Below are 22,995 nucleotides of genomic sequence, written 5' to 3'. Positions count from 1 at the left end.
CGGCCGGGGGAGGCGGCTGAGAGCGGCGGGGAGGGGACACGGCCAGGGGACAGCGACAGGGGACAGCGACAGCGGGGTCCCGCTGCGGCTCCCTCGGCCCCCAAGGGCTCGGACAGAGGGCCCGGGACGGCCCCAGAACGGGCCGGCGGCTCCCGCTCCCCCTTCAGCGCCGGGAGCGGCCGCGCTGCGGGATGGAGGGGCGGGATGGGGAAGGGTGAGGGGTGGAGGGTCAGGGATGGAGGGGCGGGATGCAGGGTCAGGGATGGGGAAGGGTCCGGGATGGAGGAGGGTTCAGGATGGAGAAAGGTGCGGGTTGCTGGCCGGAGGTGGGTCCGGGATGGGGAAGGGTGCACAATGAACTCTGGGGAGGTGAGGGGGGCCGGCCCGGAGCTCCAGAGCCCCGGGGGACGGCAGAGACAGGAAAAGAGGTTTTTCCCAGCCCTCCGCCCAGGCTCCGTCCCGCTCTCAGCCCACCCAGCGGTGCCGCTCTCTCACCGCCCCCTGTCCCTTTGCAGGTGCCCGAGGGACCCCCCGGAGCGGCCGGATCGCCATGGCACACCCCATCTCCGCCTTCCAGGCCGCCTACATCTCCATCGAGGTGCTCATCGCCCTGGTCTCCGTGCCGGGCAACATCCTGGTCATCTGGGCAGTGAAGATGAACCAGGCGCTGCGGGACGCCACCTTCTGCTTCATCGTGTCCCTGGCCGTGGCCGACGTGGCCGTGGGGGCCCTGGTCATCCCCCTGGCCATCATCATCAACATCGGGCCGCAGACGGAGTTTTACACCTGCCTGATGGTGGCGTGTCCCGTCCTCATCCTCACCGAGAGCTCCATCCTGGCGCTCCTGGCCATCGCCGTGGATCGCTACCTGCGGGTGAAGATCCCCGTCAGGTAGGATGGGGAAAGGTGTCGGGACCGGCTCTGCTGTGCGGGTTAAAAGGGAGTGAGGAAACCCCAAATTCTTGGAGAAATTATTGGAGTTTCCTCCACGTTTCATCCCAGACACGTCTGGGTGTGTCAGCAGCTGGGGCAGGCTGGCGAGGAGGGTCTGTGTGTGGGGGGGGGTGTCCTGGAGCCTCCAGCAGCTCCTTGGGGGGCTCGGGGGGTGCTGGGAGTGCAGGCAGGTGTCCCACTGGGGCACTGAGGGACAGTCCCCCATGGGTTCCCCAGGGCCAGGACAAAGTGTGTCCCCACAGTGGGACAGCCCAGGTCTGCTGCTCCAGCAGGGAAAGGTTTGGGTTTCCAGCCCAGGTTTTCTCTTGCCATGGGGAGCACGGGGGTGGTTTGCTGTGGGACACAGATTTGGGAGTTTGAGGAGCCAGAGGTGACAGCCTGGCACGTTCCATGGGGCCACCTCACCCAGGTGAGGCCCTTGCTGTGGGTGCCCTGCAAATAACTCCTCATTTTCCCCCTTCAAATAACTCCTTTCCCCTTTTCCCCCTTCAAATAACTCCTTTCCCCTTTTCCCCTTCTGTATCTGTTCCATTCTGAGCCCAGAGCAAGAGCCTTGGGGTGTAAAGGAGGGGGACACTTTATTCGAGCACTTTGTTCAAACTCTGCAGCTTCTGGAGGAGATATTTAACCCTTTAAGCCCCACTCCATCCCTGCCAGGGCCGTGCTGGGCTGGGGAGGCATTTCTGGGGTGGGGCTGGGGGCTGTGAGCGGAGCTGGAAGGGGACAGGACCCCCGACCTCGGTGTCCCCAGGCAGAGCCGGGCTCAGCCCCTGGCTGTGAGTCCCCTTTGCTCCACGGGGACACCTTTCCCAGGCTTGTCCCCCCTGCAAGTTTCCAGATGTGGGAGCGTTGCTGGAAAAGAGCCCAGCCCAGCCCAGCTGAGCACTCGTGTCACCCCACTGACCCCTCTGCAGTTTCCTGGAGGGGTCCCCGACCCTTCATCAGCACAGACACCCCAGAAAGGCACCAAGCCCCTTGTGCTGATGCTGCCCTGACCCCAGCAGGTGCAGGACCCTTCCCAGGGCAGGAATTGCCTTCCCCTAGAGGGGGACAGGGACAGGAGCCCCTGTGCTGGGATCAACTCTAGAGTCTCAGTGTTCCCATGGGACCAGGCCGGAGATTTTGGGATTTTCCTGCAAGGCACCACCAGCAGAGGTTGTTTGGAGAAGGAGTGTAAGACAGGGGAGGGAGTGCAGGATAAACCCACAGCCCCTGCAGGATCAACCCACAGCCCCTGCAGGATAAACCCACAGCCCCTGCAGGATAAACCCACAGCCCCTGCAGGATCAACCCACAGCCCCTGCTCACCCCCTCCCTGCCAGAGATGATTTCACAGACTGTTCCCGACTTCCTCCCTGGGTGTGATTTTCCCAATCCCTGTCTCCCAGCCCGTCGGTGTCACCAGAGTGATTCCCACCCTATCGCTGCTCTCGGAGCTTTTTTGGGCTTCCCGCATCCCCTGCATGGGGGGAAGGCTCCGGTGTGGGAGTTCTGCAGCTCCACAGGAGCAGCACAGCCTGTCAGGCATTTTCCTAACCAACCAGCCCATTTTTAATTCCAGCATCAGCTGGAGATTCAGGGGAGATCCCTGCCCTGATCCCAGGAGTTTTCCTGGGAGCAGTATTAGCATTAATATTATGCTGTACCCAGTTTGGGTAGGTTTTTTCTCAGGCAGTTTCCACCCTGAATTTTTGATCCCATTGTGTGCCCAAGCACTCAGCAGCAGGAGATTTTTCCTCTGTCTTTGCAGGGCCTCTTTTAATATTGAAAAGCTTTGTAGCCTCATCAACTTAATGGTTGCACTCAAGTATCTCAGAGGTCTTTCCAACCTTAAAGATCCTACAGCCTCATGAGTTCCTGGCAGTTGGTGCCTGTGGTGATTTTAGGGGGTGGAGTGTCCTGTACAGGACAGGAGACACCACTAAGGAATATTCCCTGGATCTGAAATGGCTCGAGTTTCTCCCAGCCTGTTGCAGGACGCTGAGGATGACAGTGACAGCACTTTTGCAGTGCCTGTGGCTTTTGTGGTGTCATTCCTGACCGTGGCAATGGCAAAGTGGGTGCCATGAGAGGGACCTGGAGCCCCTGGCAGGACTCGGGGCCCTGGGGGAACACCTGTGGCCCTGGGACAGCTCTGGGAGGGCTCCAACCATCCCCAGAGGGCCCCAGGCAGGGATGGCAGCCAGACCTGAGCAGGGATTTGGAGGCAGGTGGGGAATATCCACCTCAGGCTCATCCCCAGGACAGACAGACACTGGGCAGGGACATCCCCTGTGGCACAGGCAGGGACAATGAGCTCCCTGCAGCCCATTCCTGCTCCAGTGGGATTCCCCAGACCGGCTTGGCACAGAGTGGATCCTCACAGTGTGACCCACACGAGGCTGGGGGGGTCTTGTGGGGATCCCCCACATTCCAGCCCTGCCCCACATCCACAGGCTGCCCTGGTGCTGCTCAGGGACAGGGAAATGCATTTCACAGAATCCCTGAGAGGTTTGTGTGTGAGGGGATCTTACCCTGCAGTGGGCAGGGACACCTTCCCCTATCCCAGGTCACTCCGAGCCCCTTCCAGCCTTGTCTTGGCTCTTTCAGGGATGGAGCAGCCACAGCTGCTCTGGGCTGTGTGTGTGCCCTCCTCACAGGGGGGACTGGCAGGGAATGGGGGACACAGTGTGGGGCAGCCCAATTCCAGCTCCAGGCTCCCCATGGACACCCTTGGGCTGCCAGTTTGGGGGACAACCTGCAGCTCTGATCCGCCTTCCAGGAAACACATGGACCCAACTGCTGGAGACCTGAGCCCTGGGGGGACACTGGGGACTTGGGGTGGGTTTCTCCTGGAAGAAATGATGCCCCGAGACATTTGGGGTGTCTCTACATGGCGGTGGGAGATTCCAAAGCAGCATCCAATAGTCCATCACTGCAGTGGCCATTTCCCACGGACACAGAGGCACAGGGGGACGTGGGCCACTCCTGCATCCGATTTTATCAGATGGGGAGGGGTCTTGTTTGGATTTGGGTTGGAAGCTCCTGTTCTTCCCTCTCTACCCAGCAACAGCCAGCAAGGTCAGGGGGCTGGGATGTCCCACCAAACCCTCTCCCTGTGCTCCAGCCCCTGGGTAGGGGCTGAGACCTGAGTGATGCTGCCTTCTCCTCAAGGGACCTTTCCTTGGCTTTGGAGGGATGCAGGAGCAGTTTAGAGCAGAGGGTCCCCCACTTCCCAGCCCCCACAGGAACAGCTGGAAACCTAAAATAGATTTGCTGGTGGAAAACTCCCCCTCCCCTGTCACATCCTTCCTCCCTGCCAGGCAGGACCCCCAGCCTGTGATCCCCCCCCATCCGGGCACAGCGGGGTCCCCCAGCCCAGCCCAAACTTCCCTCTCACAGCCCGGCCTGGGGAAGATGAAGCGAGTTCAAAGGGAGGGGAAGTGGCCAGCTGGGGGTGTCTGGCAGGAACCGGCCCCTCGGTGTCCCGGTGGGGGCAGGATGCTGCAGGAGACGGTGCTGGGGGGATGTCTCAGGAGGGATGGTGCCACAGGGATGTCTGGTGGGATGCAGCTCCTTCAGCACCAGCCTCTTCTGTCTCAGGGACTCTGTCTCTGCTCTGAGATGTGGGTTGGAGCTTTTGGAAAGGGCCGTGGCAAAAGGAGCTGCTGTCCTTGGGACGTGCCCAACCACCCCTTGGCTGGGGATGCTCAATGTGTGGACTCAGCCCAAGAGGGTCTTGGAACGTCCCTGGGAGTCCTCACCCTGTGACCACACCTTAAACACTTTGAGATAGGCCAGGAAGAGAAAACCTGCAGGAATCTGGTGTTTGCAGGAGCCCTTGTGTTGGAGTCTCTCCATCCACAGCCAGACCCTCCTCGCTCTGTGCCTCAGCACTGGGGCAGCCTCCCAGCCCTGCCCTGCCCTTCCCTCCCTGCAGGATCCCAAGGAGCCTCTTGCCAGGGAGAGCTGCCTTTGGTGCTGCTGGAGGTTTGGAATGCACACCTGTGAGGCTGCAGAGCCGTGGAAGTTAGATCAGAGTGGTTGGAACTCTCTAGGAAATGGGGGGCAGGAGGCTGGAGCACAGCAGGGGAGACCCCAGGATGAATGCAGAGTCAGGGGGTGGCTCTGTGGACAGCACTGGCATTGTCTGGTGTTTCAGGAGTGCCCTGGAATGAGATAAAACAGCCCAGGGGATGTAGGGAAATCTCTCAGCCCTGCAGTGCCTGCAAGGCACAGAGTGAGGGGGATGTGCAGGAGACCTGTGAGCTCCATCCTGCAGGGGAAGGGGAAAACTTCCCCACTGGAGTCCCTGCTTTCCAGGCTCCTGCCTGAGCTCAGGCTCTTCCTGGGACTGTAGTACTCTGTCCCCTTCTCTCCAGTCCTGCCAAGGGCCACAGGCATGGGGCCAGCTAGGGCTGGGTCATGGGAAGCCTTGTTGTCCTCAGCCAGCTGGGTGGGGAAGCAGGACACGTCTGGGGTGGCTTTTCCCCATCCGGGGTGTCCTGGGGAAGCTGTGGCTGTGCCCTCTCTGGAAGTGTCCAAGGCCAGGTTGGACAGGACTTGGAGCAGCCTGGGATAGGGAAAGGTGTCCCTGCCCATGAGTGGAATGAGAGGAGTTTTAAGGTCTTTTCCAACCAAACAATTCCATGGTTCCTCCAGGAGTTCATGGAGGGTCTTGGCAGGAGAGCAGTGGGCACCCACTGCCGTGGGATGGGGAGGAGGAGAATGTTGAGAGGGTCAGGCCCAAATTCCCAGCTCCCAAAATATCTAAGGCCCCGTGGGACACTTTTCCAGCACTCACAACAGTCAGTGCCAGGAAACCTTCCTGTCTAACCAGGCCAGTGAACAAGCCAAGCTCTTCCAAGGCCTGTTTTACATTTGGAGGAATTTCAAAAGCATCTGGGTGACTCAGAGCTCTCACCCCGGAGCTCATCTATTTTCTTTCAACCTCCATTAGTCAGTGCAAAGATGCCATCCATCCATCCATCCATCCATCCATCCATCCATCCATCCATCCAGGCCCCGTCCCTGAGAAAGCACACATCATTTCCAAGGAGAACACTCCCATTTTCCCTAATTGAGGAATTTTGGGGACTGGTTGGTCTTTGCAGGCACCTCTTTTGTTCCTTCTCTTGCTGCTAACATTGAAGAAACCCTCCAGGTGCATTGTTAGTGAGTGAGAGTGATCTGTGGAGCCCTTCAGTCCATGGAACAGGCAGGTCTGGACCAAGGATAGAGATTAAAGTGCAGGAATTGCAGTGCAGGAAGGTTTCTGCAGACCTGGGGCTGTTCCCAAGCCACAGTTCCCAGCACTCTGCACCAGCTCAGCGTGTGGGAGCTACACCAGAGCCAGCATTTCCACCAAGCTCTGCTCCAGCCAGACCCTGCTGTGCTGTGCCAGAGCAGCACCAGGAGCTCAATTCCAGCACCACCAAAAATCCCAGAGCCCTTGAGACGGGCAGGGATTTACCTGTCGGTCTGAGATCCTGGTAAAGAGCTGTAAATACCCAGGTGAGCTGGTTTTCAGCTCTGCTCTCTGATCCACAGGATAATTTTCGGCCATGAATAGGCCAAGTCAGGGATCAAAGGCATGAGGACTCTTGCCTGGGTTAGGCTGGCTGGGAGCTCACACAGCTGCTGCAGCAGCGCCACGAGATCTCCACGGGCAGACACGAAACCAGGTCACTCCCAGGAGCTCCAGATGCTGCCAGGCGGCTGCAGGGAAGGGAGTGGGGCTGTCAGCGACATTCCCGGCTCCTGGAATGGCAGAGAAAATGCTGGGGCATGGAGGTGTCAGCCTGGGAGGCAGTGAGGGGCTGAGGGGGGGATTCTCCATCCCCAGTAGAGCAGAGGGGAGGGGAGCCCTGAATCCTGGGGGGGGATGCTCCAGATTTGCTGATATTTGGAGCTATTCCCAAATTCTCTGGATTAAAAGGGCAAGAGGAGATGAATGGCCTCAAGAGACCCTATTTGGGCTTCCTGGGTGGGACCCTGTCCCCTCCCACTCGTTGCATATTCCAGCAGGGCCAGGGGTGGTCCCCACGCCGAGTAATCACTGACCCTGATAACAGAGTCACATCTGTCCCTTGGCAGGGCTCACATCTGCCAGGGCTGTGCTGCAGGGCCGTGAATGAAATCCTCCTCCTTCCTGCTGCTGCTGCACCCCAAACCCTGCTCTGGGAATGTTTCCATCGGGCTTTTTACCTGTTTCAATTGATTTTCAGGGTGAGGCACCAACCCTTGGCCATGTCTCACCAGGGGATTTGGGGATGTGTTCCCTGCAAGGGCACAGCTGCAGATGGGGAAACTGAGGCACTGAGCTGCACCATGGCTGGCTCAGGGTGATCCCAGGGTGAGGGGTGGAGGCTGGAGACAGGGAAGGTGTGGAAACTGAGATTTGCTGGGACAGCGTGGCCTCTCTGCTCCTGCACTGGGGTCCTGCCATGGCTGTGCCCAGGGGGGGTCTGGCACCAGGCTCCTCCAGGATCCAGTCCCAGCCCTGGTGATCCCTGCAGAAATAATTCCATGAAATTAAATTGTTTCTCTTTCACAGCCCAGGGTGCCTCACAGTGTGGGTTTACAGCCATTTGTGGTGTTAAAATTGACTGAATGTGTCTCAAATGGGCCAGGCTGGCTCAGCTGTGGGACCAGACAAGGAGCAATGGGTTCAAACTGAAAAAAAATGGGAATTTAGGTTCAGTACTGGGAAGAAACTCTTCCCTGTGAGGGTGGGCAGGCCCTGGCACAGGGTGCCCAGAGCAGCTGTGGCTGCCCCATCCCTGGCAGTGCCCAAGGCCAGGTTGGACAGGGCTGGGAGCAATTTGGGGTTAGTAGGAGCTGTCCCTGCCCATGGCCCCCTCCCAGCAGGGCCCTCAGTGGAGCTGGGAGATGCTCCCGTGTCTGGGGTGCAGAGCTGTGGATGAGCTGCAGGGCCCCAGAAGTGCCTGGGAACACCCAGACACACTGCCACACTCCCAGGACGTGTTTTCCCTTTCCTGGAGTCACTGGGCTGTGCCCCGAGGGCTCTGGGCTGGTGGAGGTGACAGTGGGGCCCCTCTGGGCTGGGTGTCCAAGGGGCCTGTGCAGCTGCTGGCACAGGGACAAGGGAACACCCCAGGAAAGAGGCTCTGCCAAAGGAAAAGCTGCTGATTCAGCTGTCCCAGCCCAGCCTGGCCCTGCAGGATGGGTGTTGTGTTGTGTTGGGCTGAGTCAGGCTCGGCTCACCAGGTCTGTGCTGAGCTGGCACAGGGCAGCAGGAGCCTTTGATGGGGTCCCGGGTGTTCCCCCACCCCCAGGTGTAGGAATGGGATCCCATCCAGGGGAGGTGCCATTATCACTTCACCTTCACTGGGTCAGTCCTGCCCCTGGTCTCACTTCACTCCACACCAGCCAGAGCAGGAGATGGAGCAGGAATAAATGACTCACAGGGGGTGCAGAGCAGCCCAGACCCCACCCTGGGGTGCAGCCTGTGGGTGCAGGGGCTCAGATGCTCCTCTGGACATGGGGCCTGTCCCAGTGACTGGCTCTGGGGTCTGGGCTGGTCTCCAGGGCCTTGCCCAACCCTTGGCACAGACGTGTGGCCTCTGTCTTACTCCTGTTGGACACGGGCCACGTGGCCACCAACAGCCAAACCACCCTCAGCTCCTCTTACACCCCCAGGCCAATCACACCGGGGTTTTTTTAGTCCATTTCTGGCATCAGAATAAAATTAACTGCGTTGTAGAGGGGCCAGATTGGCGCTGGTGACCAGGAGGGGAATTTTGGCTGTGAGCTCAGGTGGGAGACAGCTGGGACAAAACCCACCAGCCTCCACTTCCAAACTCGGGTCTGGAGGGACCCCTGTGGGGCCAGACCCAGTGAGATCTCCTGGGACTCCTCAGAGCAGCTTGTACAAACCCCAGGGACTCTGAGGGGACCTGTCTGAGTGGCCTGGGATGTGCAGGTCCATGGGGCTCCAGGGCAGAACAGGCAGGGCTGGACAAAGGATCAGGGACAGAGACAGTGGAGCTCCTGCACCCAAATGACTGTGCCTGAAATCAGCCTGAGATCAGTGGGGAATGGCTCAGCCCAGGGGCCACAGAGGTGCACTGGCAGGTCTGTGTCCTGGGGTGGAGAAAGGGCACAGCAACACAAAGAAGGATGGGAAAAAAAAAAGAGGAAAATGTGTGGGAGTCACCACAGTGAAAGAATCCGGGAGATGAGTTTCATTGTGACACACAGCAGAGTAATTTCAGATTGGAGAGAAATTGATGGGCTGGAAGAAAAACCTCTGTCTGGAAGGACAGGGAAAAGCCCTGCAGGATTTTGCCCACAGGGGTGTGAGGGAAGCCCAGACACAGCTCGGGGATGGTCGTGGTCCCTGCAGACAGCAGGACACGGAGCATGGGGGGGACCACAGGTGACAGAGACCCCTGGGAGGGACGGGGACAGCTCATCCTCCTGGGGACAAAAGCACTGTGTCAGCCTGGGGAAATGACAGCCAGCACAGCTGAGCTGATAGGAACAACATTAGATTATCCTGGAGACAAATGAATGGGTTTTCACAGTGATCCTGCCAAAGCAGCAGGGACGGACAGAGCAGCCCAGGGCTGGCAGAGCCCGGGGAGGAGCGTCCCAAGGGGCTGGTCCTTTGGAACCCCTCTCCACCCGAGGTGACCTGCACTGCCAAGGCCATGGGATGGGAAAGGTGCTGTTCCAGGAGCTGCCTGGGCTCTGGCAGGGGGTTCCTGCTCTGCCCAGCTGCCGGGGCCAGCTCTGCACAGCTGGAAGTAAAGAACAATTGGTGCTCTCTGAGGCAGCCACAAAAAGCCCCCAGAGGCAGCGGGTTGTCCTGCAGAATAGCAATGAGCTGAGCACCCTGAACATCCCCACAGCACCTCTGGCCCCCCGTGGATGGGCAGGGCAGGGCAGGGGAGACATCAGGGGTGATACCACAGGGAGAGGGGATGAAATAACCCTGAAAGACTGAGAACCTTCTCCTTACAGAGTCCTGAGGGCTGGGGGGCAATGGGGGGCAAACAGGGGAGGAAGGGGCACGTTTGGTGATGTGGGGGAGAGCAGAGCAGGATCAGGCACTGGAAAAACTTGGGGCAGGTGGGTTTTCCCTTCTCTGCACTTTGGGACCCAACCACCTCCCCCTTGCACCTTCTCACTGCATTTCCCATTGTTCTCCCATCCCTTCCCTGACTGGGCTTTGCCCCCTTGCCCTGGGCAGGCAACTCTGACCAGGAGCTGTCACAGCCTTGGGTGGTTTGGTTGGGTTTTTTCAGGTACCAAAGTCTCTGATTACAAAAAGGAAGACAAGGGGTTTCTTCTCCAGCCTTTTTCCTGTGTGTCCCCTGCCAGCCTCACTCCGTGTCATCCCTGGCACCAGCTCTGGTGCTCTTTCTTGCACACAGATCCCAGCACTGCCCTCGCCCAGCAGGACTGTGGGGACTCCCTGTCCCACCCCTGCCTGGGGTGGCAATATCACCTCTCATCATTCCTCTAAGGAAGGCACAGAAAGCCGGGATGTTGCTGCCGTGGCTGTTTTTCTGCTTTCTCCAGAGCTTTTCTCTTTTCTCTCCCTGCAGCCAGAGATGGGGATGATTTTCTTTGGCCTCCTTTAGAAAAGGGAAGTGCCAGCTCCTGGCAGCAGGGATATTTCCTCACTGAGGCTGGTCCATGTTGGCAGATCACAGCTCCCCTCTGCAGCTCAGTCTCCCCATCTGTTCACAGGGGGAGTGATGCTCTCTCTGACAGCAGCGAGGGGCCCATGCTGGGAAATGCTGCCTCAGACATAGCCAGAATTAGCACAGTCCTACGGATTAAACGATTTCTCTTTCTTTTCTGCCCTGGTAACAACACTCGTGGAATATACAAACGAAACTCTCATTTCTCTCAGTGCAGAGGCTCCATTCTCTATTGACTGGTCCTGACTGGGAGGGCCAAGGGCTCAGCCTTGGATGGAGCTGGCAAAGCCTGACAGAGCCAGCCAAGCCCCACGTGGGTGCAGCTCAGAGGGGTCTAATTTCAGGGAGCTCATTCCCCACATTCAGCATTGCTGGGGTGAAGGTTTCCCCATGGGCTCAGTGAGGTTTGTCTGCTCTGAGGGAGCTCAAGGTGCTCCAATAGCAGATCAGGAATCCCAGAATCCGGGAGATGCTGCAGAGTTTCTTGGCTTGAGGATGGGGCAGTCACTGACACCCCTTTTCCCCAGGGGATCGTGGAGTCTGGGATGGTTTGGATTGGAGGATCCTTAAAGATCATCTCATTCCACCCCCCGTGTGACCCCACATCCCACCCCCACATCCCCCCCACAGGCAGCCCTGGCCCTGCTGAGGCTCCAGGAGAGGGAAATGCATTTCAGAGAGTCCCAGAGCTCCAGACTGTTGTGGGTGGGGAGGGACCTCAAAACTCATCCTGTCCCACCCCCTGCCATGGGCATGGACACCTTCCCCTATCCCAGGGTGCTCCGAGCCCATCCAGACTGGTCTTAGGCACTTCCAGGGATCCAGGGGCAGCCACAGCTCTCTGGGCACCCTGTGCCAGGGCCTCCCCACCCTCACAGGGAGGAATTCCTTCCCAATATCCTCAATATCCCATCCAGCCCTGCCCTCTGGCAGTGGGGAGCCATTCCCTGTGTCCTGTCCCTCCACCCCTTGCCCAAAGGGATCTTTTAATCTAAATGAGAAAACAGAGTACAAATAAACTTCAGGTTTGCTTTGCATTTGCTCTTTTAATTTGTTTTCCCGGTGACAGATTCTCAGAGGTGAGGGAACATTTAATTGTGGTGTTAACTGGAGCCTTCCCTTCCGATTTGACATTTCATTTGACAGACTGAGGTTTAGATTCACTGCTCAGACTCATTCCCAAGATAAACAACTCAATGGCGTTACACACATGTCCTCTGATTGTTACTTTTTCCACCTTTATGGTGTGTGCAGGGGATAATTAAAAAGGTTTTTTGGGGGAAACTCTGTTTGGACAGAAGTTGGGAGCCAACTGTAGCCCAGATTGGTACCTCCAAAATTATTTCCACCAGTTGAAACTACATATAACCAACTCATTAACAAAAAAAACCTTAAATGAACCCATCTGCTTTTGCATTTGAAATTGATCATTCAATCAGGGGAAATAGGCATTGGACAGAAGTGCTGGGCTGGTTGCTTTAGGTTACTGAGTCTTCTGAGGTTTGGAAACAGGAAATCTCATCAGCACTGCTAATTCCCTTGTAGGCTTTGGGTGGAGAAAACAACCTCCCTCACTGAACCCCCAGTCAATTTTTCATTCTTGAATGTCCTAATCTTCGAACTGGGTCAAGGGCAAGAAATGAAACCTTCCCTTCGCAGTGACGAATCGTGGTATGAGGATCCTGATCTAGTGAGTTGCAGCCTGAGAAACTGAGGAGTTGTTGACTGTAAAATCATGAGTCAGGTTAGTAAGAGAAGTGTAAAACCCATGACATTAAAAGGCAGCCAGTACCAATCTCTTGTTCCAAGTGTAATTTAGGATATCTCCTTTTCTCCTGGAGAGTCCTCCTGCACTGGAGAGATAAAGACCCACCTCAGCCCTGCTCTCAGCTTTGCTTGGTGCCTCTTAATCCAGATTTTATCTCCAGTTTCCTGCTTCCCATTTCTCTGGGGAGCAGATCTCAATGTCCTGTTGAATGGAGATATAACAGCAGCAGCTCTCAGGACCCCCCTCAATTCCCTTCTCCTTGGGGTCCCTGATCTCCTCCTACCTTTTAATGGCTCCTGATGTTTTCCAGACTCCTCTGTGTTGTGGTTTGAAAGAAAAATGAATGAGAGGCTCCAAGTCAGAAATACTATTCAATAAGAAAAAAGGTAAAAAGGTAAAATAAAATAAAATAAATGCGATAAGACAAAAGAGCACTGAGAGAGTCAGAACACACCCTGAGCAGGGTGGTGGGAGCAGTCCAGGGGAGGGGCTCTTCCTGAAGCAGTGATCCCACAGAAAGGTCTGGGAGCTCTGCTCCTCTGGGAATCCAGTGGCTCAGGGCTGCTTGTCCTGTCCCAAATCCCAGATTCTCTCCAGGTGGGAATGCTTGGCTCCTCCCCCTGGGCATTGGGAGCATCTCCCAATGGGATGAGGAGTCGTGCAGTGGCTCCTTGATGGCCCATTAAACAGAGAGAGCTCCTGGAGGGAGTTCCCTGTGAGTCCTGGGCAAGGCATTGATGGGCCATGAGCAGAAGAGCCCAAAGGAGGGGCCTGGGAAAACACTGCCCCACCTGGTTCCAACAGCTCATGGGGATGGGGATGGGATAAATACTGTGTGCACATCCTACACCACAACCCAGGACCCTCTGGCAGGTCTGCCCTGGACTCCCAGCTGGCCTTTGCCCATCAGGGTGGTGGGGACAGGCAGGGGAGGGTGGTGGCACTGGGCACCTCCTCAGCTGGCACCTCCTGCCCCAGCCCAGCTCTTTCCCCTCCGTGTTTTGTGGGGTGGACTCTGAGCCACGGAGGCTCTGGGAGCCCAGTCACACCAGGCACTTTAGATCTGCCATCCCATTTCCATTTCTCAGAGCCACATTTGTCACATTTGGCATTTTAAGTGGGTTTTAGAGCTACTTTCTTCATCCTCCCTTCTTCCCCCTCCCTCCTAAATTATGAGGGCTGACTTCAGAGTCCTGGTTTCAAAGAGGTTCTTTTGCATAAAGAACCAAAATATGCAACGCATTAAAAAAACCAAGTGCAATAATTGAAAACCCACCACTTTTATGCAGCCAAGCCCTGGTTTTGCAGTGAAGATTGGCAAAAAGCTGCCTTTTATCTCTTCTCTTTGTACTCAGGGGACACCTCACCCTCACTTACCCAATGACATTTATCCAATGCTGAACTGGGTCTGGACAATCAGCTCCTGGCTAACTGACGTGTCAGGGGCAGGGCTCTTGTGTGACCCCCCCGAAAACGGCCAAACCCACAGGGTGAGGGCCCAGCGAGGCGAGGGAAGGTGACCTGAGGCTCCTGGTCAGGCAGGTTGATAATCCCCACACAGCACTGGGTGAGAAACACCTCCAGCAGGGTCACGGAGTGGTTTGGGTGGGAAGGGGCCTGAAAACTCATCCTGTTCATCCCCTGGAGTGGGGAGGGGTACTTTTCCTGGACCAGGATGCTCCAAGTTCTGTCCAGCCTGGCCAGGGGGAGATTTTCATAGGGATGAGTGGTTCTGCCTGGAATTGTGTCCTGCTGGAGGTGGGGTGGCCCCCACAGCACTGTGGGCTCATCCCTGTGGTGCAGCTCCGTGGGAGCCACACAGAGACTCTGACACCTCTCCAAGGAGATGCTCACACAGCAAATCCCTATTTTTGACAACAAAACTGTTTAGACAATAAAAATGTCGAGGAAATACATTGCACAGGAGCAGCACTGGAGACGAGTCCATGATGTTCATCAGAGTCCTGCAGCTTTAAAAACCTCACTGCCATCTCTTGGGGACCAAGCTGTCCTCCTCTGTGTGTCCTAATTCCCAAAGTCCTGGGGCTAGAAAAGAATCTCAGCTTCTGCTTTTTTTTTTTTTTTTTTTTTTTTTTTTTTTTTTTTTTTTTTTTTTTTTTTTGGAAAAGCACCATTTCTCACACTTTGCTTTGCTCAGAATGTTGTTGCCTGAAAGCATCAGCAGCCAAAAGACGAGAGCATCACATTTTTTCAGAGAACATCACCAGTTCTGGGATTCTGTTTCATGATTTTGCAGCCATTGCCAACAGTGTTAAATCACTTCCCTCCCACCACCTTGGGGTCCTGGAAGAAGAAGCCAGAGGTTCAGGAAAATCCGGGGGTCCTGGAGGGCCCTGACCACAGCTGGTGGAGGTGGGAGGGAGCCCTAGAACTGCCTGGATGCAAAACTTTGGCTCAGTGGGACTTGTGGGTGCACCTTTACAGTGTCCCATGGCAGCAGGGGGGTGACACATCCAGAGCACCCTTGGGTGGGCTCGGTGCTGCCTGTGACATCAGGGGTCCCACGGCTCTCTTTGGGGTATGAGGGGAATCTCTGGGGTCGGAGGGCAGTGTTCAGTGATAGACACAAACTGAATTGTCATTTCCCTCGGACATTGGATGGCCTGGGCACCCCAGCTCCTGCTCAACTCCCACACACACATTTGGGATAATGAGCGCGGGGTGAGAGGTCCTTGCTGGGGGTTTGCTTGTGCAGTGACAGAGTCCCCATCAGGGTGCAGCCTCAGATTGAAAACCAAGCTCAGTTTGGGATTTGAGGGTCAGGACCACCCCCCATTTATCCCAAGGGGGTGCTGACAGGACTAGACTCTTCATTCCCAGCATTTGTAGGAACGAGCTGTAATGTCCATCCAAACACCAGCTTGGACTGGTGCTGGTTGACCTGTGTCCCCCCCAAGGCCACCCCTCACACGGTGACACACCCACCAGTGCCCCAAACCCACATCAGCCCCCATTCTGTGATTCTGTGAAGAACCAACCTCTCACTCTCAGGACCAGAGGTGACAGAGGCTCTTTGATCAGAGTTCTTCCTGCAGCACTTCCCTCTCTGTGTGAGCGCCCAGGGACCCCCCTGCCCCCAGCCCTGAGCTGTGCTGACCTCGCCCTGGCAGAGCCCAGACACCACTTTGCATTTCTCAGGTTCTCTCATTTCTGAGCAGCTTTGAACACCAGCAATCTGAGTTTTCCCACCCAGCAGCCTGAAAGATCTGAAGGGAAGATACAGCCAGGAGGAAAGAGCAGGAGTCCAAACCCCCTGAGATCAAAGCACTTTTTGTCTAGAGACTTTCAATTGGATCAGGACATTGTCTGGCTGCTTTTTCTTGCTTGTGCTCATCGTGCAGATGAGCTTCATGTCAGCTTGGCCTCCTTTCCCCCTGCCACGTTGGCTCCAGCTTCTTTTCATTAGTAATGGTCTGTCTTCATTAGTGAATTAATTCCCCAGGAATTGCACTGCAATAAACTCACCAGAGCAAAGACCAGCAAAGCCACATCTTGGCACTGGCTGGACAACAGCAAGTGTTTTGTGGACAGAAAAACTAATCACAGGCCTGCTGAAAACCTGCACGTTTTATTCAAGCCAGGCCTGGAGGCTTTGAAGCTTTTTTTCAAACAAAACAAGAGTTGTTGGGTATGGATTGACCTCTGGGTTGGGATCTTGGAAAGGAGCCCTCGTCTCTCCTGGGGACAGACCCCATGGCAAGGGTGGAATCCATGAGAGCAATGACTGCTCCACTCTCCAGGTGCTCTCAGAGATGTCCTGATACCTGAAATGGTCACAGGGCCTTTCCCTGCCCAGGGATGGGCACCTCCAGAGCAGGACCTGGGCTGTGCTGGGCTCCGGGAGAGCCTTGAGGAGCTCTGGACACATCCAGATGTGGCAGAAGAAGTTGAATTTAGTCTGGGAATGAGAACCAAAGGGAAAGGAGGGTGGATGGTGGATGGTGGATGGTGGATGGCCATCACAAAGGTCTGGAGGGACAGGACAAGGAGGAATGGTTTCCCACTGCTGGAGGACAGGGTGAGATGGGATATTGAGGTTATTGGGAAGAAATTCCTCCCTGTGAGGGTGGGCAGGCCCTGGCACAGGGAGCCCAGAGAAGCTGTGGCTGCCCCATCCCTGGAAGTGCCCAAGGCCAGGTTGGATGGGCCTTGGAGCACCCTGGGATGGTGGAAGGTGTCCCTGAACCTGGCAGGGGGTGGAATGAGATGGGATTTAAATCCCTTTCCCACCAAACCACTCTGGGATCCATGATCTCCATGAGAACAAGGCCCTCAGTGTCTGCTCCATCCTCAGCCTCTCCTGGAGACAACAACTTGCCCTGGAGCTCTCTGCAGCCCTTGGGGACAATTTTTAGGCCTCCACCCATCACCTCTCCCCTTTCCCTGGGGAGCAAACAGCTCTGTCAATAATTGCCATTTTGCCTCTTGGCTTTGTCTTCCAAACCCTCAAAGGCAATTTTGTTCCACACCACAATTCCTGCCCATCTCATCCCAGACTTGGCACCCAGGAGGGTTTGGGCCAATTCCCATCTCTGTGGGGAAGGGATGGTGCAAAAACCACCACTCAGGGGAACATCCACCAGTTATAGTCAGGCTCAAACCCCCAAAGGCAGAGGAAATAAACAAAGTGGATGAAGACAGGGCTGATGATTGCCATGGATGTTGTAGTCACAGCTGTTAATAAAAATAACAGCAGTAATAAAATTGCAATGATGCTGGTAATTGCTCTGGTGATGATGAGAATAATAAGATTATTTATTAACGATGAGCCATTATCAGCATTTTCTAGTGCTTCTGCCTCCCAGACTGTCCCAAACTTCAGCCCTATCATATTAATGCAAAATGAGACTAATGAGAAAATATTTTCTTTGTGGCATAACCAAGAATAACATTGGGAAGAGCAATGTCTGTGCTTGTCCCTCTGCTAACTGTCCTCCCACCCTGTGGCAGAGGTTGAGATTTAGGTGGGATCTTGTGTTTTCCACCCTTTACAGAACCACAGAATCAACCAGGTTGGAAAAGGCCTCTGAGACCATCAATTCCAGCCTGTAACAGATCCCCACCCTGTCCCCCAGCCCAGAGCACTGAGTGCCACACCCGGGCATCCCTTGGACACCTCCGAGGAAAATAGAGTGTGAAAGGAATCGAAATTGGACTTGTGGCCTTCGGAGCAGCTGAGCCTCAGGAGAGCTCCATGGCCAGACCCGGTGGGTGGATGGACCTGCTGGGCTGGAGGAATTTGGAGCAATTTTGTAGCTTTTGTCATTCTCCATGTGAGGCTGATGGGGACAGCAGACACTGTAGGGGCCTGGGAGCACATTTCCTGCAGGTCCCTCTGCCCTTGGCTGATTGCTTGAACAAGCAACAAGCTTCAAATGTGGCTGTTTTCTGTGAGGGTTTTTTGTTCACTCACTTTTCTGTGACCATGTCCCACACAAGGCTGGAGGGTGATGTTCAGGTTTGCCACGGCTGCTTCTGCAGATCCACCCTAAAACCTTGGGGGGCAAAGTGAAGGGAGGAGCAGGGAGAGGCAGGTCCTGCTCCCAAACTGTGCCAGGCACTGCAGGAAGGAACAGAGATGGATGTGGACTGTGGCAGAGGGATGGATGTGCAGGAAGGAGGGGTGGGAATGGACCATGGAGAGATGGGGGTGAAGGAAGGAAGGATGGACATGGACCATGGAGAGATGGGGGTGCAGTGAGAAGGGGTGGACTCTGTGTCTGGGTGGTGGCTTCAAGCCCTGGGACTGTTTTTGGGGACCACAGTGACTCTGCTGCTGCTCAGCAGCTTTGTCTGTTGGGCACAGACCCCCACAGAGCTCTGCAGGTCAGGGAGCACCTGGAGGACCAGCATGTCTGGAAAAATCAGTAGAAGACCCTGGAAACCCCCAGGAGTGAGGAATGGGGCACAGCTTGCAGGGGTTGCAGAGGGAAGAAGCCAAGGCAGGGGGATGTTGCTGCTGTTTCTGGTGTCGTCCCTGGAGCTGTTCAGGCCTGAGGAGGTGGCAGGGGGGTGTCAGAGCTGGAGGGCACATCAGCCCTCCCCAGGGACCCACAACCAGCCATGGGGTGCAGGATCAGCCCCACGAGAGCCTCTGGCACCCCTCTGCCACCCCCCGCTCCCTTGGACCCTCCTCGCCCTTCCCTTCCCTTGGCCCGCAGTGCTGGTTCCCTCCCGCTGCCCCTTGCCCTTCCTGTGCCCCCGTTCTCCCTGCCCTGCACCTTTCTCAGGGTCTCCTGCCCTCTCTCCTCCCCACGAGGAATAAATCACCCTCCAAGGGCAGCCTCGGGTCCCGGCGGAAACAGCTGCCCACATTGTCCCCTCTTTCCCACGGGATCTGCCTGTCACCAGGATCTCGTGAAGCTTTTCCCAGAGCTCAGGAGGTTTCTTCAGGGGACAATGGCTTTGGGCCCTCTGGACTCACAGGGACTGATGTCCTCTCCTCCAGCCTGTGCCACTCCAAGGTCCCACCTTGATGCCTTACCCGTGAGAGGAGTCTTGAGAAGGGAGAGTGGGTTTGGGGTCTTGAGAAGGGAGCGTGGGTTTGGGTCCTTGGCTGTATAAAAAAGGCCCAAAATGCTCAATTTCCATCACAGGTAAAGATCAGACCTGCAACAGGCGGCTCTGAGCAGCAGGATTGGGAATACAGCTTTGCCAGCCACCTCCACATGGTCCTCATGATTGGGTTAACACCAGCAGCAAACAGCCAGGGAAACATTCTTTGTTCAATCCCCTTTGGTGGAAAGCAATAACTCTTGGGCTGAGAATGTCAGCTTCCAAAGAAAAGCTTTCTGGAGGGCCAGGGGAAAAATCAATCCAGCAGACTGCACTTCCCGCTTGGAGAGCTCTGGAGAGATGAGTCCAGCCACAGCGGCTCCCCAGGGGCACCAGGGAGGGAGCAGAGCCCAGCAGAGCACAGCTCTCCTCCTCCTGCCCCTGGCATCAGCCCATCAGGAAAGAGGGTTTCATCAATCCAAGCACTTTAGGAGAGGAACAGGCTGTGCCCAAAGTTTCCCCCGGGGTCCATTAGCACCCGCAGATCCTTCCTCCACCCCGGCATATCCCACAGGAGGCTTTTGCTGGCAATTTCCTCCCCAGGCACAGGGCAGTGTCTGGGGCAGGGAGCTGGCAGTGCTGATGTGCAGTGGGAGGAGAGGGTGCCCTGCTGCTCTGGGTGCAGGTGCTTGGCTGGGAGCTGGGCTCCAGAGGATATGAACTCCCCCCAAGGCATGAGGGCTGGGCACTAAGGCACATTCCAGGTGCTGATGCATTCCCTGGCTTGGCATCATCCCCCAGAGCTCAGGGATTGTGTCTAGGGTCTCTGCCATCCCAGAAACCAGCCTGTGAACAGAATTTTCAGAACAGGCTGTCGCCCACTTCCAGGGGAGGTGAGGAGGAACATCCTCTATCTCAGCACAAGCACTGCCCCCCCCACCTGGAGCCACACACAACCCCCAGGCAGAGCATCCCACCCCATGTCTAACTCCTTCCCGTGGCTCTTGTCTCCCCCACAGGTACAAGAGCATGGTGACACCTCGGCGGGCGGCCGTGGCCATCGCCTGCTGTTGGATAGTCTCTTTCCTGGTGGGCCTGACCCCCATGTTTGGCTGGAACAACCTCAGCAAGATGCGCAGGACTCAGGAGCTGAACGGCAGCCACACAGAGTTCATCATCACCTGCCAGTTTGAGACAGTCATCAGCATGGAGTACATGGTCTACTTCAACTTCTTCGTCTGGGTCCTGCCTCCCCTGCTGCTGATGCTGCTCATCTACCTGGAGGTTTTCAACCTCATCCGCAAGCAGCTCAACAAGAAGGTGTCCTCCAGCTCCAACGACCCCCAGAAGTACTACGGGAAGGAGCTGAAGATCGCCAAGTCCCTGGCACTGGTTCTGTTCCTGTTTGCCCTCAGCTGGCTGCCTCTGCACGTCCTCAACTGCATCACCCTGTTCTGCCCGTCCTGCCAGACCCCACACATCCTCACTTACATTGCCATCTTCCTCACCCACGGCAACTCGGCCATGAACCCCATTGTCTACGCCTTCCGCATCAAGAAGTTCCGGACAGCCTTCCTGCAGATCTGGAACCAGTACTTCTGCTGCAAAACCAACAAAAACGCCACCAGCACCACCATGGCTGAGGCAGGCAACTAGGAACTGGGAGAGGGTGGAGTGGGGGGCTTCTGTGCCCACCCAGTGCCCACCTGGACACTGCTGTCTGAGGAAGGGGCAGGAAGGACCTGATGGGTTCTGAGTTCAGCAGAGCCCTGCAGTCCCCACAGCCAACCCCGGGGGGTTATTTATTCACAAGCATTGTACTGTTTGGATATTGTAGCCTGCACTGTTCCTTTCTGGTTTAGGATTTTATTTTTTTTTTTCTTCTCCCTGTTTGTTTTTGTTTTTCGTTTTTTTTTTAAGCGTTGCCAAGTATTTAAGGAGAAATTGTACAGACAAACGCGCAATTTATCTTCATGCAAATAAAATCCAGTGATCCAAACCACCCAGGAGGTGCCCTGCCATTGATGGACACCCTCAGCTCCCTGGTGTTGGTGCTGCTGGGGGTTCCTCATGCTCTGGCCCCGTGTCCCCAATGGGACAAAGGGGTGCCCTGTGTGAGTGAAGATGCTGAGAACCAGGAGAGCCCAGGGCAGTGTCATTTCTGAAGAAATCAAGTTTGAAAGCCCTTTCTTTCCCCTCTGTAACCAGGGGGAGGTGAGCTGGGCTGAGACATGGGAAGAGATAGGAAAAGTCTTCCCGTGGCACTGGCAGCACCCACAGGGGGGTGAACCCACCGCCCTGCAGAGCAGAAGGTCAGTCTCCCTCTCTCAGCACCACTGGAGAGGTGGGCAGAGGTGGGTGTTGGTGGAACCCTTGTGTCTAATCCCAGAGAACTCTGCAGAAACAGCTTTTGCTTCCTCAATGGTTCCCCGTGGGTTCTAACAGCACCCACCACCCCTGTGAGCTGCACCCAGGGAGTGTGTCCTTTCCACTTGTCTTCTCTCTCCCTTTTCTCCGGCTTTGAGTCATTTTTCCCTCCTTTCTCCTGGCTGTTTTCTGTGAAAAGCAGCAGCAAACCCCTCCCAGGCTGTTCCTCTCACAGCTCCCATGCTGCTCCCTCCCACCCTCCCTGTGCAGCCAAACTCTTTGGACCCAAACCACGTGGACTGGTGCAGTCACCTCCACAGCCCAGGGGATCTGGACCCTTCTGGGAGCAAGAGGGGGACAGCTACAGGCCACCGTGTGGGTGCTGGTGCTGCCACAATGGGACTTTGCCACTACTTTGTGAGTAGATTTGAGGAGGGGGCGGCTGGGGAGGGTCCATCCCTCATCCAGCTCTGGTCCTTCTGCCTGCTGGAGGTGCCAGTCCCTGCTCTGCAGCAAGAGCTCTTCCAGGGATGAAGCAGTGGTGGGAAAAGCTAATTTGAGTTGGTTTGGATTCTTTTCTTATCAGAATCCCTTGTTCAGCAGGCTCCCGTTGGAAACAGGGGTCCTGTGACCCTGCCCTGCCCTCTGTGCTCCTCAGGGGGGACGTCAGCAGTGGACAAGGGGCTGCAGCAAGTTCCCACAGAGACCAGGGGTGCACAGAGGAAAGGGACCTTGGAGGGGGGAGATTTATGGGTGACTTTTAGCAATGTTGGGAGTGTGCAGCAAAGGCTTTGGGGCAGCCAGGAGTCCGTTCTCCCGCTGCTGCAGCCAGCTCTGTTTAGCTCAGAGGGATGAGGAGGGCAGCGAGGCAGAGAGGAGATGAAAGGCCCAGCCACCCACGTTTTGCAGGAGCCTTGATGTGCTTCCAGGCTCCCGGCTCAGACCACACTGGGGAAACAGGAGCAGAGCAGAGAAACAACGGCAAGGAGAGGAGAAAAACCTTCCCTTAATTCTCATCATAGCAGAGGGGTCCTGAACACCCTCCCCACCTTCCCGTGCTGTAGATGGTGCTGTGCTGGTGCCGAGCCCTTGGGAACAGCAATTCCCTGTGGATTCAGCCCGCACCCCCCTCCCAGACACCACCAGGTGCCCTGGGGCCAGCGCTGAACCTCTCACAGGAGGGTGAGGCTTTGGCTCATCCCATCCCCTGCCCAGAGCAGTGACTCCTGTGCCCTCCTTTGCCATGCCCTGTGCTGGCTCTGGGCAAAGCCAGAATCTCCTGGAAAGGGCAAAGGGAGAGGCCTCAGGTCTCCTGGAGCACCAATTCCAGCGGTGCTGGGGGAGGCTGCAGCCCCAGGTTAGTGCAGAGAGATGCCCCAGGCCAAGGCTGTGGTCCCTGGCACAGCAGCCCCTTGCCTGCAGGTTAGAGCTGCTCTTTGCCTGGCTCTGACTCCCACTGGCGTCTCATTTCTGCTGCTTTTCTGGAACTGATGCTTTGGCCTGATCCTTGCTAAGATGCCCAGGGAACCTGGTGACTGGGATGCTCATAAATTAAAGGGCACGTGAGTGGTTGTTTCATTAAAAAAAAACATCCAGCGGATTTTTCCACTCTGTGCTCTCCAGACCTTTCCCCGGGGGCCCTCACTAAAAGTGGATGTTGTTGCCCACCTCAGTTCCCTGTGGGGTTACAAACACGGCCTGTGCTCTGTAGGACTGAAACAAGGGCCTGGAAAGGGC

At 56.2% G+C, this 22,995-nt stretch overlaps 1 protein-coding gene across 1 annotated transcript; it reads left to right on the top strand.

Annotated features, from left to right (window-relative positions):
• Nucleotides 1-550: 550 nt before the first annotated feature.
• ADORA1 (adenosine A1 receptor) lies at nucleotides 551-21,036 on the top strand (the record flags this gene model as incomplete). Its single annotated transcript, XM_083878626.1, has 2 exons — nucleotides 551-891; nucleotides 19,911-21,036. 2 exons carry the CDS (start codon nucleotides 551-553, stop codon nucleotides 20,545-20,547), a joined length of 978 nt encoding a protein of 325 aa, XP_083734752.1. The 3' UTR covers nucleotides 20,548-21,036.
• Nucleotides 21,037-22,995: the final 1,959 nt, after the last annotated feature.

The sequence above is a fragment of the Zosterops lateralis genome (genome assembly GCF_965231275.1).
Source record: "Zosterops lateralis genome assembly, chromosome: 26".
Taxonomy (NCBI): Eukaryota; Metazoa; Chordata; class Aves; order Passeriformes; family Zosteropidae; genus Zosterops; species Zosterops lateralis.
The sequence above is the reverse complement of the archived record's forward strand: the minus strand, read 5'-3'. Positions and strand labels throughout refer to the sequence as shown.